Here is a 19,201-nt window from a genome sequence, read left to right as displayed (position 1 = left end):
TCAGCATTACGCAGTTATGCTATGAATCCCCCACCCCACCCCACAAAAGGAAGAAAAAGATCCAGTTAAATTAACTGTGCTTGGCACTGGATAAGAATATATTTAAAATAACATTGGACAGACATGTGGTGTCTCTAATAAATACATGAGACAATGAGAGGCAGACAGAACACTTACTGTGTGTATGTATGTATATATATATATATAAAATTTACAAAAATGTATAATTGTTTTATTATACTTTCCATGAACAATCAATTGTAATAATAATAAATAATAAAATATCTGATTTACCTGTCTCTAACCTGTGAAACCTAAGAGCATCCCTTATCATTCATGTATTGAAATAAAAGCAACTGTTCAACTGCAAAATCATATTCTTTTATTGTATGCCAGACAAAGCACTGCAAAAGAATTAATAAAAAGTAAAAAACAACCACAACTATTACATATGGAAAGCTATATATATATATATATATTCAGTATTGTGCAAAAGTTTTTGGCACATAAGATGTTTCACAAAAGCATTTGTCTTAAGATGGTTATTTATATCTTTAGGTTTAATGTGTCAATAGGAAATATACATTTTAGACTTCCAATGTTCCTTTTGCAAATAGAATATAATAGAATATAAGAGTCCTACAACAGATGGTGTGGCCCCCACAGAGCCTGGATCTCAACATCGAGTCAGTCTGGGATTACATGAAGAGACAGAAACAATTGAAACAGCCAAAACAGATAGAAGAACTATGGAAAGTTCTCCAAGAAGCTTGGAATATCCTATCTGCTTATAGGTGTACCTAGGAGAATTGGTGCTGTTTTGAAGGTGGAGGTTGTCACAACAAATATTGATTTAGCTTTTTTTATGTTTACTGGACTTTGTATGATGTTAATTGATAAATGAAAACTATTTATGGCATTATGTTTGAAGACATCCTCACTATGAAACATTTTTCACAAGTGCCTAAAACTTTTGCCCAGTACTGTATGTGTCTGTGTGTGTGTGTGTGTGTGTGTGTATATATATATATATATATATATATATATATATATATATATATATATATATATATATATATATATATATATATATATATATATATATATATCATACAAATTCAGATCTCATTTGCAAATGCTGAAGTTTACCATTTTCAACAGCAATCTAACAGAAGACTGGCCAGCTTGTTGAATACCTTACCAAAAAAATCTCACAGTCTCTCAGTCCAATCTATCAAAACACTAAAAAACACTTTGTCCCTCTTGGACAGGAAAGTAGGCCAGAAAAGACAGACAGAAAAAAGCAAAAGGTTTTCTCCTCTGAAGCTGAAGGGCTAAAGCTCAATGACCACATTGGAATCAAAATAACCGTAATAACTTTTGGTTGCTCAGTTAAGTTGGTAGATGTTGTTTCTGCCCTTAGATGTCACACGGACAATAAAGCATTTAGATCCTCTGTCACCGGACTGACATACAGTACACAGTCATGAATAGGATTGCATTCATACAGCTTATAGCCTAGTCTTTGCAGTAATACAGAAGTGATATTATGGTGTCTCAGAAACATATGCACAGACAGACTGTACTTGAAATTCATAAAACCTTTCAAGAACATGTCTAGGTCAGATTTTAGCCCCAAATCAAAAATAAATAAAAATTTGTAATACAAGTTAAGCTAAGTTGACAGCATTATGTTGATTGCCACAAAAAAATTATATCGACTCGTCCCTTGTTTATTTAAAAAAGCAAAAATCACAGTAAAGCGCTTGCAATGGAAGTGAATGGGACCAATCCGTAAACATTAAAATACTCACTGTTTCAAAAGTATAGCCACATAAACACTATCTGCGTTTCAATGATTTTGTATGATTTTTAATGTGACAAAATCAGGAACTTAACGTTACAGTATTACGTCAAAATTTTAATATCGGAAATAACTACATAGATAAGGTTAGAAAGCTATCTTATCACACTAAAATCATGTTAACAAGAATATTGTTTATGTCTTGTGGCTATTCTTTTGTGTTTTAATGTTTATAGATTGGCCCCCCATTCACTTCCGTTGTAAGTGCCTTACTGTAACTGCTTTTTTTATATATACAAACGAGGGATGATGCCACAAATGCTGTCGACTGAGCTTAACTTGTATTGAACCAGGAACATTCCCTCCCTAACCCACATTCCCATAATGCAAAAAAAAAAAAAAAAAAAAAAAAAAAAAAAAAAAAAAAGATACATTATCTAACTTCTAAATCTACAAAGAATCTAGGTAACTTATCCAGATACATTGTGATAAAGAGAATGGGTTCATTTTCACAAAGCAAAAACATGAATGGTCCTAAAATAAGCTTTATTTTCTTAATGCAAAATATAATTTCTTTTTTTCTTTTTTCTTTTGGGGTGAAAATATGACCTGTACATATTGGTTTCGTGAGATTCACCCCTGTAAACTTTGGTTACATATTGTTTAAACGAATAGTTCACCCAAAAATGAAAATTCTCTCATCATTTACTCACCCTCATGCCATCCCAGATGTGTCTGACAAATGAAGATATTTAGAAGAATTTCTCAGCTCTTTTGGTCCATACAATGGTGAATGGGTGCCAGAATTTTGAAGCTCCAAAAATCACATAAAGCAGCATAAAAGTAATCCAGAAGACTCCATTGGTTTAATCCATGTCTTCAGAAGTGATATGATAGGTGTGGGTGAGAAACAAATAACTTTCACATGAGTTTATGGTGATTCACATTCTTCATGCATACGCCCAATACTTGGCAGGGAGAAGAATTTCAAGCAAAAAAGCACTTGAATATTGATCTGTTTCTCACCCACACATCTAATATAACTTCTGAAGATATGGATTAAAACACTGGAGTTTTATGAATTACTTTTATGCCTTTCTGTGCTTTTTGGAACATCAAAAGTTTGGCACCCATTCACTTGCATTGTATGGACCCACAGAGCTGAAATATTCTTCTAAAAATCTTCATTTGTGTTCTGCAGAAGTCACACACATCTGGGATGGCATGAAGGTGAGTAAATGATGAGAGAACTTTTATTTTTGGGTGAACTATCCCTTTAAGGTCATCAATGATTCTTTTAAAGGAATATTTCAATATAGTGCAATTGTGCAATTGACTTGTTCCTCCTTTAAAAAAAAAAAGAAAATACAAGCAAAAATTGTGGATACAGTAGGGCACTTACAATGGAAGTGAATGGTTATATCTGATATTATCTAATATTCCAACTTTGTTGTAATGACAACAAAAAACGTAATCCCAACATTGGATATAACGTTACACAGATACTGTCTTTAAGCGATTTCTCTTTTTTTTTCACATGAAAATCATTTGAACATGTATAATGTTCACATCGTGTGGCTATACATTTAAAACATTAAGTATTTTACCATTTATGGACTGGTCCCATTCACTTCCATTGTAAGTGCCTCATTGTAACCTCGTTAATATATATATATATATATATATATATATATATATATATATATATATATATATATATATATATATAAACGAGGGACTAGTTGAAAATATTTTTGTGGTATTCAAAATTATGCCACAAATGCTGTTGATTAAACTTGTATTGAACCCAGAATATTCCTTTAAATGCTACACAAGTGCTGTTAGAAACCGCAATGACATCTGACGACAATTCTGTGCAACTTGTACATCAGTGCAGTGACAGAGGACCAAAAAAAACTGAAATAGATAATACAAAGCCTCCCCAACACACTTCACAATCCAAACCCATTTCTCTGCATCTGTGACGACAGGAGTCACTGGCAAAAGAGGTTGAAGACAAGATATGGGTAACGTAAAATAGATCAATTGACAGATGCTAGAGCCATTGTGGTTTATGGGAACTGCATCCGTGTTTATCTGACGGTGACTCCGAGCTTTTCCAAAACACGTACACCTTTTTCCTGATACTCTTCCCGCGTGAGCCAGAAGTTGTCTTTGTCTTTCATGATGTCAGCCAGCACGGCCCCACCCAGGAACACCATGTGCTTGCGCCGGGGAGGATCCTCGATCCGGATCTTGAATTTCTATGGGGGTATTAAATAGACAGAGTGACCAGAATTTCAGGGGAGTGGAACAGCATGGACACTGACCCACATACCAGAAAACATTTTGAATGGATCTCTTTAATACATATCAAAAGCACACTGTCCGGTTGTGAATGGAGCGGCAAACCCAAATGGGAGAATAATGAGGTGTGCAATGTATGTGAACTCTTCTGGAGCCAATCTGTGTTCATCTGAACAGCCTATAAACAGGTGGCTCAAAGGGGTCTCATGGAGGCTTTCACAAAGTCAATGGGTTTTAATTCACTTTAAATGCAGTTTTGGGACAAGCAGACAGACAAGCCGCTCGACCGTATCGGCCATGCCATCTGTAATTGATGATCTATATATAGCGGACTGACATGCAGGCGGCTCTGAGGCTCCCCAAAATACTTTTCCAGGCCAATGGCCAGCTTCAAAATGAGATGGAGTCCAGCAGGGCAGTCTGTGTGTAAGCCGGGCTTCTGAACTGCTCAACCGGTATATCAGTGTGTGCACAGGAGCAGGTGATACAGCCCCACCTGCTGGTGCACAGGAGGCACTGCTACACATCTGACACTTTGAAAATGGGTCATATCATGAGGAATCAATTTTCCTTGATCTTTTGAGATTAAGAACTCAAAATCTTCTCCTTAGTACAAAAATATAATTTGTACTATTATAATCTCTGATTGGTGGATCTCAAGGATTATGGGTAGTGTAGTTCTTCTCCAGGAATTCTGCTATTAAACATGATTTTTTTATTTTATTTAAATGAAGTTAAAATAATGCAGACTCATGGCTTTAACAGAAGCATGTACCATCAATTAACAACCTCGGAGCTCACGGTAGGTCTGTTTTAAAAGATTTCTAAGTTATGGTTAAAAATCTCTTGTCCTATGGAGAAAATGAATGGGATTTTTACTTCCAGAACAGGACTGTTGCGCTCAATTGAAATTAAAGTACACAAATGGCTTGTTCTGTACTTCAGCAACTTTCTGAAGCAGTCAGAAATACATAAACACATGATATAACATGACATAACACCTATTGGCTGTTCAGAAACTTGCCTCGCCCAGTCACGTGAAGTTATATAGATGAAGTCAGATAGATACTAGTATTCGCAAACACCAAAATGGTTAACAATAAAAGTAAACTCTGGGAAAATTAGCCAAATCTTGTGCTGTTTCTGGCTGTGTAGCACCTGCCGCTTTAAATAAGGCTGCTGATCCTTTCAGTCTGATATTAACAATTTGTACGGCACATGGCAGCTTGGACTGTTTTGTGAACCTGTCACAGTGTAAAGCAGGCTGTACATGCAGCAACGTAAATAGTCATGAAAAGCTAAATTCTGACTGTTTTCTGTACCAAAAAAATGTACTTTATTAGTGGAATATAAAAATGATTAATATGACCCCTTTAAAAGCAGCTTCACGCACGGAGATGACAGCTGTTTATGTGAGAGGCAAATACATTAGTTACGGTACAGCTGTTAATACACAGAAGTAAAAGGGCTATTTTTGACTGCTTGTGTTTGTTGGTTGGCACACTTAGACGTGTATTGAGTGGGTAAACTTACCGAGAGCTTGTCGACATCACCCTTCAGTACCCGCTCTAGATACAACTGTTTAAGTTCCCTCTCTAGTCGAGAGGGCAGTCCAGGATACATGGTTGATCCCCCCGACAGAACAATGTGTTTATAGAACTCAGCCCTGAGGGAGAGAGAGAGAGGAGATAATAACATACAGTGAGGTTCATTCATGTTGGAGGGGTGAAGGGTGAAGTTCTCATAATGACAAGATGACAGAACCCAGTGTTCTCCTTGCATACTCATTTTATTGCATGGCTTGCATATTTTAGTGTCACATAATGTAACAATAACCATGACTTAAAGGATTAATTCACAGAAGATGAACGTTTTGACATCACTTATTCACCTTCATGTTGTTCCAAACCTATATGCCTAACTTTTTCTCTGTGGAAAACAAAAAGAGATGTTTTGTAGAATGTCCAAGCTTCTGTTTTCCATACAAGCAAAGTGAATGTCGTATTTGTCAAGCTCCAAAAAGGACACAAAAGCACCATAAAAATACCATAAAAGTTGTCCATGCGACAAGTGCTGTATTCCAAAGCCATAAGATAATGAGGAACAGGCTGAAATTGAAGTTGTTATTCACTGATAATTTCCCCCCCTGCTATAAACTTTTATGGCCTATATATTCACCAGATTAAGGAATTTGTATGTGCTTATGGGGCACGTTTCCATAGTCACACATTTTTCTTTGCATGCCCTTGCTTGAGTTTAGAACACTTGATAAACAAATCAGCATAACAAAGTGCATTGAGGTTAGGATAAAAATATGGATGAAAATTGTCAATTATGAATGATTTAGATCCCCACGATGTGTCAGTGATTGTTTTTATTTCAGCCTTAGAGGCCGCTGTTATACTGTAGAACCAAATCATTCTAGCTGTAGAACGTTCTGGAGGAGGAACACGGAGGAATACAAATTAGAGCTTGGAATCTATCTTTTTTTTTTTTTAACTAATTAAAATCGCACAATTTTCCGTAATTAATCATGATTAATCGCAATTAAATTACATGATACATTACAACAAACATAAAAGACAGTTCCTGACCTCACTGATAGCCTTGTGTCTGAATGAAAGCAAATCCCTGCAGCCATGTTACTACATACAGTATAGTGCAAAGCCTTCCCAAAAGAGTGGAAGCTGTTATTACAGCAAAGGGGGAAATTGATGCCTAAGGTTTTGAAATCAAATATTCATCAAGCACATATGGTGTCCACAAACTTTTGGCCATATAGTGCATCTGTATACATGCCATAAAATCAGTGGGTATGCTGACAGCTTAGGGTTATTGTTACAGTGAGATTGCTCCTCACTGTTAGGAAAGCATGATGCTGTTATTAAAATGCATTAAAGAGCAAAATCCTCTGACATTTCCAGTGCACTTTGTTTAATAATAGGACCAAATGTGTACTGTTAAGTGTACTGTACATTGCCAGTGCATTATTAGACACTACATATACAGATACAAAACATATTGAAGGCTGAAGTTTAATTTGCTGAAGTTTAAAATCTCAAAATTATTATTTTCTCTGGATGCTGTTCAGTCTAGTATACCTGTCTGCAGCTTGCCGAACGGCCACACTATCACACGCACACGCGGTGTCTCTCTTTCGCGGTTCCGCTTTTGAAACTGGTCAGATGACAGTAGTTGCACATTTACAGGTGATGCGAAGAGATACAGCAGCTTGCCTGTTATGCCTGGTTCACACAAAGTCTCCATTCTCCATGCATTAAATCTGCTACCATGTTTATAATGCCCGGGACATGCGTCACGTGTGACAAAACATTCACTGCTCCACTCAATTAGTTTCTGTGCTAGGATGTGCAGCCGTGTGGAGTGTGTACCTCCTGAATATGTATGCCAATTAGCCACAGGAAGTGGGGAAAAACATTAGTGAAGTTTCACCCATTGTACAAAGGTGCCTGGGTTTGTTCCATACAGGCAGCAGGTGCCATGACCCCACCCTATTCCTAACCAAATGGAGCCAGTAGGGCTGAGCAGCCTGCCAGGAACAACTCGAGATACCTTTCGCAAATCTCGCAAAGGATACTGCATTAACTGCGTAAATAATTTTTTTACACGTTAAACAAAAACTATTAAAATCGCAGAAATTAACGTGTTAAATTTCCCACCACTAATACATACACCGATCAGCCACAACATTAAAACCACCTGCCTAATATTGTGCAGGTCCCCCTCAAGCCGCCAAAACAGCGCCAATTCGCATCCCAGAATAGTATTCTGAGATGATATTCTTCTCACCACAATTGTACAGAGCACTTATCTGAGTTACCGTAGACTTTGTCTGGCCATTCTCTGTTGACCTCTCTCATCAACAAGGTGTTTCCATCCACAGAACTGCCGCTTACTGGATGTTTGTTGTTTTTGGCACCATTCTAGTAAATTCTAGAGACTGCTGTGTGTGAAAATCACAGGAGATCAGTAGTTACAGAAATACTCAAACCAGCCCATCTGGCACCAACAGTCAGCCAGTTGTGTGGCAACAGTAAAGTGCATAAAATCATGCAGATATGGGTCACAAGCTTCAGTTAATGTTCACATCAACCATCAAAATGGGGGAAAATGTGATCTCAGTGATTTAGAACGTGGCATAATTGTTGGTGACCAAGAACCCGATGGTCACACTGGTTGAGCTCCAGAGATCATGTGTGGAGATGGGAGAAACTTGCAGGAGGACAACAATCACTGCAACACTCCACCGATCTGGGCTTTATGACAGAGTGGCCAGACAGAAGCCTCTCCTCAGTGCAAAACACATGAAAGGCCGCTTGGAATTTGCAAAAAAGCACCTAAAGGACTCTCAGACTGTGAGAAACTAGATTCTCTGGTCTGATGAAATTAAGGTTGAACTGTTTGGCCTCAATTCCAAGCGTCATGTCTGGAGGAAACCAGGCACTGCTTATCACCAGCGCAATACCATCCCAACAGTGAAGCATGGTGGTGGTAGCATCATGCTGTGGGGGTGTTTTTCAGCAGCAGGGACTGGGGGACTGGTCAGGGTTGAAGGAAAATCTGAACACAGCAAAATACAGAGATATCCTTAATGAAAACCTGGTCCAGAGCGCTCAGGACCTCAGATTGGGCCGAAGGTTCACCTTCCAACAGGACAATGACCCTAAGCACACAGCCAAGACAATGCAAGAGTGACTTAGGGACAACTCTGTGAATGTCATTGAGTGGTTCAGCCAGAGCCTGGACTTGAACCCAATCGAACATCTCTGGAGAGACCTGAAAATGGCTGTCCACCAACGGTCCCCATCCAACCTCTCCAAAACGGCAGGTCTTGGAGAGGTTGGATGGGGAGTGGTTAGTGGTTAGTACCTACCAAAAGTGGTCTAAAGGAGGACAACCGGTGAACCGGCACCAGGGTCATGGGCACCCAAGGCTCAGTGATGCGTGTGGGGAGCGAAGGCTAGCCCATCTGGTCCGATCCCACAGAAGAGCTACTGTAGCACAAATTGCTGAAAAACGTAATGCTGGCCATGATAGAAAGGTGTTAGAACATACAGTGCATCGCAGCTTGGTGCGTATGGGGCTGCGTAGTCACAGACTGGTCAGAGTGCCCATGCTGACCCCTGTCCACTGCCGAAAGCACCTACAATGGGCACATGAGCGTCAGAACTGGACCATGGAGCAACGGAAGAAGGTGGCCTGGTCTGATGAATCACGTTTTCTTTTAGATCATGTGGACGGCCGGATGCGTGTACATCATTTACCAGGGAAGAGATGGCAGCAGGATGCACAATGGGAAGAAGGCAGGCCGGCGGAGGCAGTGTGATGCTCTGGGCAATGTTCTGCTGGGAAACCTTGGGTCCTGGCATTCATATGGATGTTACTTTGACACGTACCACCTACCTAAAATTGTTGCAGACCATGTACACCCCTTCATGGCAATGGTATTCCCTGATGGCAGTGGCCTCTTTAAGCAGGATAATGCTGCCATACTGCAAAAATTGTTCAGGAATGGTTTGAAGAACATGACAAAGAGTTCAAGGTGTTGACTTGGCCTCCAAATTCCCCAGATCTCAATCCGATAGAGCATCTATGGGATGTGCTGGACCAACAAGTCTGATCCATGGAGGCCCCACCTCGCTACTAACAGGACTTAAAGGATCTGCTGCTAACGTCTTGGTGCCAGATATCACAGGACACCTTCAGAGGTCTTGTGGAGTCCATGCCTCAACGGGTCAGAGCTGTTCTGGTGGCCCAAGGGGGATCTACACGATATTAGGCAGGTGGTTTTAATGTTGTGGCTGATCGGTGTGCGTGTGTGTGTGTGTGTGTATATATATATATGCAACTGTCGGCATAGACTGTTGCCGATAACCGATAGTTCCAAAAAGCAACTATCGGCACAGATCGAGTAAAACCAATATATCGTCTACGTGTCTGAAAGATGTGAGAGTGAGTAAATGATGGCAACATTTTTGGGTGAACTATCCCTTAAAGTAAGCAGAACTTAGTAAAACATAGCATAAATGTGTATATAGGAGAAAGGATACTATAACATGGAACTTTTGGTGACCTAACAGCAACTCAAGACAGTACTGTAGGTGTGCCATTTGATCTCACCTTGTGTCGATATCTGCTGCTTGAATGGTGTTGAAGAGAAGTTCAGCCACTCCGACCCCTTCCACATTAATGAGGTGAGGCTGGAACAGAGCCTCAGGGGCTTCGAACCGCTCACCTCCTACCTTAATAACCCGGCCATCAGGCAGCTAAACACAAGAACATATGGATTTAAGTATCTTAATCAATCGTAATGCCAAGTCATAAATGTAAGGAGTTGTATTGGGTAATATTTATATTTATATATATATATATATATATATATATATATATATATATATATATATATATATATATATATATATATATATACATTTTTTTTTCACCCAATTTGGAATGCCCAATTCCCAATGCACTTTAAGTCCTCATGGTCGCATAGTGATTCGCCTCAATCCGGGTGGCGGAGCATGAATCCCAGCTGCCTCCGCATCCGAGACTGTCAACCCGCGCATCTTATCACGTAGCTTGTTGAGCGCATTGAGGAGACATAGTGAGTGTGGAGGCTTCACGCCACCCACTGCGGCATCCACGCTCAACTTACCATGCACCCCACCGAGAACGAACCACATTATAGTGACCACGAGGAGGTTACCAATTGGGTTGCTTAGGAGACCTGGCTGGAGTCACTCAGCACATCCTGGGATTCGAAATAGCGAACTAGCGAACCCCAGGGGTGGTAGCCAGCGTCTTTTACCACTGAGCTACCCAGGCCCACGGGTAATATTATCTAATATTAACAATATATTGGTGGTGATTTTGCTGGCAACATAAAATTAAGCAAAATTGTGATTATGGAAAAATATTTTATATGAAGGTTTTTCTTGGCCATAACTTTCCTAAAGACTGTGTCATTAGAATAGTTTTGCGATCCCTCCTTGTCTCAACTTGTGAGTATGACAGTGTTATGACAGATATTTTAATAGTGTTGAATAAAGTTATATTTTAATTATAAATTCAGAAGCAAAAATAGTGTTAAAGCTGGTAAGTTTGATTCATTTCAGTGAATAAGTTCAAACTGTTTTTTCCAATACTGTTTCAGAACTGATTCACTTGGATCATTACTCAAAAATATTTACGGAAGTCCCCTTGCATGATATTTTTCATATTTTATGTTTTATTAAAAATATACAAAGTAATATATTATTGTTTATTACAATGTATTGTTATATTGGTGCATAAGGAAAATAAAATGAATAATGAAATATCATTCTTTCTTGAGTTTATTTAGTAAAAAATGAAAAACATGCCTTGATTATTTTAACTAGATTTATTACATTTTACTCCTTGCATTAATTGGCAACAATGGTCACAATGACAGCTCCTCTGACTGAAAAAAGTAATTATACTTCTAATTATTATTCCTATTATTATTTACTATATTATAGTAATTATAGTATTACTCTAGTATTATAGTATTATTATATATTGTATTATATTATTATAATATATATTAAATTAGTATAAATATATAAATTAAACAAATATTTTATTATTTGTATTATTTATTATTTTTATAGTTATTAATTTATTATATTTGTATATTACACAAATTAATTAGATTTTTATTAATGTTATATATTTATATAATACATATTATATACATAGTATTTAATTATATCTTAAGTAGTTTGAGATATATTTTGACTTTCCATTTGTGAAATATGTATACACAATATATCTCAAATTCCTTTTCATTTTAGGTATATATTGAATATTGTCAAAATAAAATATTAAAATAATTTTGTTATATTGCCCAACTCCAAGTTCAAATGTATGTACATCAAAGTGATTTTTGATTTGCATCGTTACACTGCCTCCAATGGCGACTGGAAAAAAAAACTTGATTATAAAACCTTGTCGCCCACACCTCGTCAACATTTGGCTGGTCACTTATCACATGCAACACGGTTTCAAATCGGCCTTGATCATTCAACTGGACTGAGCAAAGTCTCAGGTCTGAAGGGTAACCCACAGTCGAAAAAAACGTTATGACTAATGAGAAAATGGCGACAGGGTGCGTGGGAGTATATAAAAGGCCCATTGAGAAGTGTCCAGAGGTCGGATATGCAGAGCTTCTCAGCTGGGGAAGGATTGTGGCCACGCAGGAAATGATGTTACATGCTGGTTAGGCAACTGCAACGCCACACTGCCTTCACTGTTTCAAAACTTGTTCTATTGAGTCCTTCCTTTTTTATCAGAAAGAGGTTTATAAAAGAAAGCAAAGGGAAAATGTCACCCCCATACCTAAGGAACTTTAAAACGTTACACTGTCTTTACACAAAACAGGTAAAATGTAAACAACTTGTCAGAAACTATCTCCTTCCCTTAAACCTCACCGCTGCCCCCTTGAGGCCATTACAAATTCAGCAGCCAATCAGAACGGAACAATGTCTGGCGTCTCACACAGGATGTCCAAGTGTAGACTGAAGAATTTCCCTGCAGCTAAATCCAATCTGAAGATCACATTACCATGCAAACGTAGAACACTTTTGCATCCTAGCGGGAAATCTGTGAAACCACATACTAAAAACTCCAGCCAGAAAACTTCTGCATCACAAACCGTAACATTTGAATTGTAACGTCTGAATTTCAGCAAGAAGGATACCACCAGCCAGCAGGCTGTTAACACCTTTTCAGACTGCAACTTTGCATTAAAATGGTTCATGAAATTCTATAAAACGGACCGTGTAGGACTCCACCAGTACTGTGGTCTCCAGAGCGAGCTTCTGTTCCTGCTCGATGTTGTAGCCCACGTAGCAGAGCTTCTCCTTCATCATGCGCACCGTCTCGAAATCCGCCGAGTGGTTGAAGGCATAACCTCGCAGCAAGAGCAGCTGTGTGATGGCAACAAAAACATTTAAATGCTCATGAGATCTCATTTGGCTGACATTAAGTCATAAAATACAGTGCGAGACTGAATAACACAAAAGGTAGTTGCTTTAACACGATAATAGGGTAAATAAGGGTAAAGTGGGACTAATCTTTTTTAATCTCTAAGCACCAGTCTTTTTGTGTAAATCAGCCGATCAGAACACACAGCTTGCCAGATCAAGAAAGAACTTTCTTGTTTTGGTTATGCAATATGCATCAGCCATCAGATTTGATAGGTGGTTGATAGGTTTGAGACTGAGACTTATGTTTACAGGATAATAATCTAGTTGCACACAAGGTCATGTGAACAACTTGTCAGCAACTACATTCATTTCTAAAAGCAAGTCTTCATAACCTCACCATTGCATTGTATGCATCTTATTCATTGGTTTAAAGTGTTGGGATAAAAACTGCAGTAAAATGCAGTGTTAAAAAGTGTAAAAAGCAGAGCTGTCGAAATTAACAAACTAATGCATGCGGTTAGTTTAAAATGTTTAACACCTTTACTTTTTATTTATGTGATTAACACATTTACCTATTTGACATTAGGTTCTGACATTTCATTCAGCTCCGTGTTCTAAACAAAACAAACCCTGATTGGACTTTTGGCAAAAATAAAGTAATTTGCGGCTTTTGAAAAGCCAAGGTCACATTTAACTTCGCACGGTGAAATTCCGCAGGCAAAATACAGTCATTTCAATGTGAATCCACGCGATTGTGACTTTTGCGCAATGGACTTTCCATGGAGAATTTCCCCTCGTGGATTTCAAGTTTGGTGAACTTTGACAGGTGAATTCGCTGTGAGACCAATAGAAGTTGCTTGGTTTGGCAGTGACCTCTGTGTGGGCGGTGCTTCGAACACAGCAACACTAAATATTCACAATGGACAAGGAAATCATTTTAGCTACAATTTTATTTTTTAACTTCACTCTCTCGGAGTAAAAAGTGCTGTATTAAAAAGAGGCTGCCTGGCAGTTCGTTTTTGCTGGTTTCACATGCACTCAACAGCCGCCAATGCCTTCTTCGCCCATGGAATTTTTGCAGTGCAAAGGTTAAATGTGACCACGCCTTTGGGCAGAATTTAATAACCACAGAGAGCACGTAAACTCTTAACTATCACCTAAAAGACAAACACACAATACATGGCACTGATGAGAGACCGCTGTGGTAGGCAAGCTTGTAGGAGGTCTCCTGTGGAAGGCCTTTTGAGCGAATTATGTGAATGCAACTTCACGATTGCAATTGCAGTAAACCTATGGGGACTAGTTCTTTCAGTCAACCTTCCAACTAGACTTTGGTAAATGTTTATTGTTACTTAAATTGGTACGATTTAAGTGCATTTCTATCTTTATACTGTGAAATTCTTGTTTTGGAAGATTTTAATAAACAATTTCTCTTGCATATTGTTTTTTTTTTTTTTTTAAAGAAGGAACTAGATGCATTTTTAAAGGAAATGAAGGATATACAGTCAAATTTCAGCACTTTCAAAATCTGAAAATTAATTGCAATTAACTCGAGTGATTAATCATGATTTACTATGAAAAATCATGCGATTAATCGCGATTTACTATGAAAAATCATGCGATTAATCGCGATTTACTATGAAAAATCATGCGATTAATCGCGATTAAATATTTTTATCGACAGACAGCACAAGTAAAAAGATATGTCCCAGAGTTCCCAAATTCACCCTAGCTGTACTTTAAGAGCTAAAGGTTTATACAACAAGCAAGCTAAGTAAGCTTTTAACCAAGACACAGGTATGTAAAGTGAGTGTTGCACACACACTATATTCCATACCTTTATGAGATAGCGTGTAATGTCTCTTCCTGCAATGTCCAGTCTCCTCGTCAGATGGGGCAGAGAAAAGCCCTCATACACAGGACAAATATGGGTTACACCATCGCCCGAATCCACCACTACTCCAGTCAGAAGACCTGAGTGTATCACAAAAGACAAACATTCACACACTCAAGAATTAGTATGTATGAACACATTAAGTGCAATAGAATGTCTGTTTCATCAATGTGTTGGGCAAATATGCTAAGCACAAGACAAAACAGTGTTTGGAGTAACTCACCTTGAGCATAAAGTGTTAGCACAGCCTGTATGGCAATGTAAACACCTGCAAACTGGTATGTCTCAAACATGACCTAAAGGACAATGGGACAAATACAAACAAAGACAAATTCACTTTAGAATAAGACAAATTAAATAAGGAAGGGACAATATACTGAATTTCGTAAGAATGAAAACCAAAATAAATAATGACCATATTGAGGCAAAATGTTATATTTTGAAATTTTCAACATTGATAAATTTTTATTTATTTTTTTCATGTGATCATAAATAAAATGACCCGTCAAACAGCGAAATCTCTCTGTTGTTGTTTTTTCTTCTAGACTATTTACACAACACAAGGACCTTGAAGCACCTTTTGTTAAAAAGTGCTCAAAATTATAAGGGAGCATTTCTTCCGTGTAAAGTGTGTCCATCAAAGATGAGATCCAAGCACTCCAATTTCAACAAGTTTTGTGTTTATATATATATATATATATATATACGTTTTGTTCTTTACAGTCAGTTGTTGATCAAAAAGTTAAAAGAAACATTCATTTCAATCACACATAGCAAAGATCCAAAAAGGAAATTGTGCGACTCCTCTCTCGTTGATGTGCACTCAACCGGAGCACTTGAGATGCTTGTTGAACTGCCGCCATTCTTAAAAAGAATGTACCATTTAGCACTTGTTGTACAAATGAATGTAAAGTCAGTGTAAATACTTGTAAATTGTACAAACTATTTTAAACAGTGACAGCTCATATCATTACTAAATACATACTGTATGTATACACAGTATATATACATACGTATTAGGGCTGGGATCGAGTCCTTTTTCACACATTGATAATCAGAACATTTTCCTGGTGATTATCGATCTTTATCAGCATTTTTCACTCTCAACACAATTTTGGTAAACTGTGAGCAGCAGGGTAACTTAAAGAGATAGTTCACCCAAAAGTGAAAATTCTCTCATAATTTACTCACCATCCCAGATGTGTAAGACTTTCTTTCTTCTGAAGAACACAAATGAAGATTTTTAGAAGAATAGCTCATCTCTTCTGGTCCTCGCAAAGCAAGTGAACCATTCTGGTCACCATTCACTTGCATTGTATGGACCTAAAGAGCTGAGATATTCTTCTAAAAATCTTCATTTGTGTTCTTCAGAAGAAAGAAAGTCTTACACATCTGGGATGGCATGAGGGTGAGTAAATGATGAGAGAATTTTCATTTTTGGGTGAACTATTCCTTTAAAGGGGGGTCGCACACCGGACACGGTGGACATGGCACTTTCTAAAATTCGAAACAATTATTTTCTATGAAGGTAAGCACACCGTTGCTGCCCCTCGCCATCTGTCGGCAGCACCCAGCAATGACTCTGGAGGCTGCTCAAAATTCTGCTGCACTAAGAGTTGCAACTCGCATGTTTTTCCATTAAATTCTACCCAAATCATTATCAATATTTACTCAAGCAATCACTGGATGAAAAATTGTGTATATGCATCTTTCATATAGCCTACACAATGTTTTTTTTTTCAGTTATAAGTATGTCTTTTTATGGTTTGACAGCCTGAATAAAACCTATTCAAGGCTAAATACAGAGAAATATCGTAATAAACGTCATAGTTTCATACACTAACTTGCAAACTCATCAACATCACTTTTGTTCATTTTGTTCAGTATTAAGCACAGTAAATGTTATATCACCCCCTTGTGGTCTCCCAAACTTATAACACTGGACTGCATTAAACAGAAGGTCAACTGTCAGTGAATTGGAAAGCTTCTAATTTAAAAGTCAGCTAATGTAAATATCTCAATGCCTCAAAAGCGTATCGAGAAAATAACACGTGGATCAATAATCGATGTTTCAATATTTTATGACATTCCTAATGTATATATAATTTTTTTCCCCTTGCAAAAAATATATCCCTGAGCTAGGCTAGGGATAGAAACAAGTACAGCCATGTTATAGTGGAGCTTTGTTTGCAACCCATCATATTTTTCAGGATATGTTCTGTTCAGTTATTTTGCTTGTCCTGCACCTGAATGTAGCCAACTATTTTTGAGTGTTTGTGATTATTCTTATAAAGAATGGTATATCAGAAACTCTTATTATTTGAACTTTGAGCATTTATATTGTGTATTAGCGAACTTTTTTCTGATGAGAAATCATAATTTTGTTCAAATATTTTTCTAAAAAAACAAACAACATTTTCTGTCATACATTGTCATTGTGTTGTTATATCAAATCGAGATAAAAAAAATAATAAAAAGATAAAAAAGCATTAAAAAAAATAAGAAGCCTATTTTTTTGACCATTAAGATCTTTTTAATTGAATTTGTCAGTATTTTCATTATTAAGCATGCCTACACCATTTTCATTATCATACTAAGAAAAAAATCCGATTTTTTTTTTAGAACTTTTTAATGAAATATTATTCAAATTGTTAAGTATTTATACATTATGGAAGCATTTGTTGTACTTTAATTTATGCATATTTAAATAATCAACAATAATAAAAATAGAATTTTTTTTACATTATTTTATTATTTATTATTATTTTTTATTCTGGTTAAAATTCTGATTAAAAAATAAATAAAAAATAAAAATAATAATAGTTATGCCGATACATGCGGGTTTTAAAAAAAAATGTATTACATAATTTTTTTTTACTGTAGCATTGTATAATAATAACAACTCTAATATTATACTATTATAATGTAATCTTGTATTCTTGTATTTCTGTAATCTAATAGCATTTTTAAAATCCTAGTCTTAAAAGTTTTCTTTTTTTTCCCTTCAAAATATAATTCATTATTTTTAATTTGGAAATTAGAAATATGACCTGGACATTATTTAATGAGGTTTACCTGAATGATATGATTACATGCAAATCAGACACACCTCAATGATCTTCTCGCGGTTCTTGGTGGGGTTCATGGGAGGTTCTGTGAGAAGTATCTTGCAGTTACGCGAGTCAATGTTGAGCTTCTCTGGACCAAAGGTGTAATCCCACAGGTGCTTCATATCGTCCCAGTTCCTGACGATGCCATTCTCCATGGGATAGTTCACCTCAAGCATTGACCGCAGCTCACTTGCCTCATCCCCCACCATTAGATCCTGACAAATCACAAGTCAAAGGTTATAAATTCAATCTCCACTAATCGCTATTGTGACAAATGCTCAGTTCCGTATCCTAGTGAGCTGCCTCCGTAGATATCTCACATCTCTGAATCTCACATACAAGATCAGCCCCAGGACTTTTCCCATCTAAATTCTGTGTGGAGTTGCGGTATGAGGCGAGGAGGCCTTCATTAAGGGCTCATGGTGAGTGCAAGCACAGTAAACACAGCCGCTGAGATGAGATGGACAAACAGACAGATGCTACACTCCTAAAAGCCAGTTGCTCACTGTAACAAGCATGCACAGAAATGCAGATTTCCATGCATGGAACTGTGTTAGTCATTTTCATTCAAACAGGCTTTTCTCTTGACCATCCTGTACCACAGATCAAACCTCACACACAAGTTTAGTAACAAGCCACAGGCCAAAAAAGACACAAGAAAATGTTGTGGATGGTTGCCAGGGCATTGCTATGTGGTTGCTATCAAGTGGTTGTTTCATGGCTTAGGTCAAAAGAGTCCACAACCAAGTCTCTGGCATTCTGGTCTTTAATGACCGATCCGATACTGATTATTTTGTGTTTAACCCATATGCACGAAATCAATTTTGTTTCTTCAATAAAAAATGGTATACTTTATCTGAGTTGCTCGAGGCAACATTTGCCATCTGAAAACACAAAATAATTGGGCTGGATTTGATGAGTTTAGGCCGCGTGATACAAAAAAAAAAAAAAGAGTGAAACTTGTGTTGTTCGCAGCCAAATTTGACCGACCATAGGAAATGAATGGGCGAGACTATAACACAGAGCATTTTTTTTTTATTTAATAAAAATCAATAATTTATTCACAATGCAGAACACACACACAAATAAATGGGTGTCACATCTGCAGCCATCT

The 19,201-nt window shown here is 37.4% G+C and overlaps 1 protein-coding gene across 1 annotated transcript in view; it reads right to left on the bottom strand.

Moving 5' to 3' along the window:
- Nucleotides 1–359: 359 nt before the first annotated feature.
- LOC127413939 (actin-related protein 2-B-like) overlaps nucleotides 360–19,201 on the bottom strand; it is a 29,786-nt gene continuing 10,944 nt past the window's right edge. The window contains exons 3-9 of the mRNA XM_051651519.1: nucleotides 18,087–18,302; nucleotides 15,201–15,273; nucleotides 14,921–15,057; nucleotides 12,934–13,083; nucleotides 10,253–10,398; nucleotides 5,645–5,777; nucleotides 360–4,068 (exon numbers count right to left, since the gene is read on the bottom strand). Coding sequence (XP_051507479.1) covers nucleotides 3,898–4,068; nucleotides 5,645–5,777; nucleotides 10,253–10,398; nucleotides 12,934–13,083; nucleotides 14,921–15,057; nucleotides 15,201–15,273; nucleotides 18,087–18,302 — 1,026 coding nt within the window. The 3' untranslated portion in view covers nucleotides 360–3,897. The remainder of the gene's footprint in view (nucleotides 4,069–5,644; nucleotides 5,778–10,252; nucleotides 10,399–12,933; nucleotides 13,084–14,920; nucleotides 15,058–15,200; nucleotides 15,274–18,086; nucleotides 18,303–19,201) is intronic.

The sequence above is a fragment of the Myxocyprinus asiaticus genome, chromosome 23 (assembly GCF_019703515.2).
Source record: "Myxocyprinus asiaticus isolate MX2 ecotype Aquarium Trade chromosome 23, UBuf_Myxa_2, whole genome shotgun sequence".
Taxonomy (NCBI): domain Eukaryota; kingdom Metazoa; phylum Chordata; class Actinopteri; order Cypriniformes; family Catostomidae; genus Myxocyprinus; species Myxocyprinus asiaticus.
The sequence above is the reverse complement of the archived record's forward strand: the minus strand, read 5'-3'. Positions and strand labels throughout refer to the sequence as shown.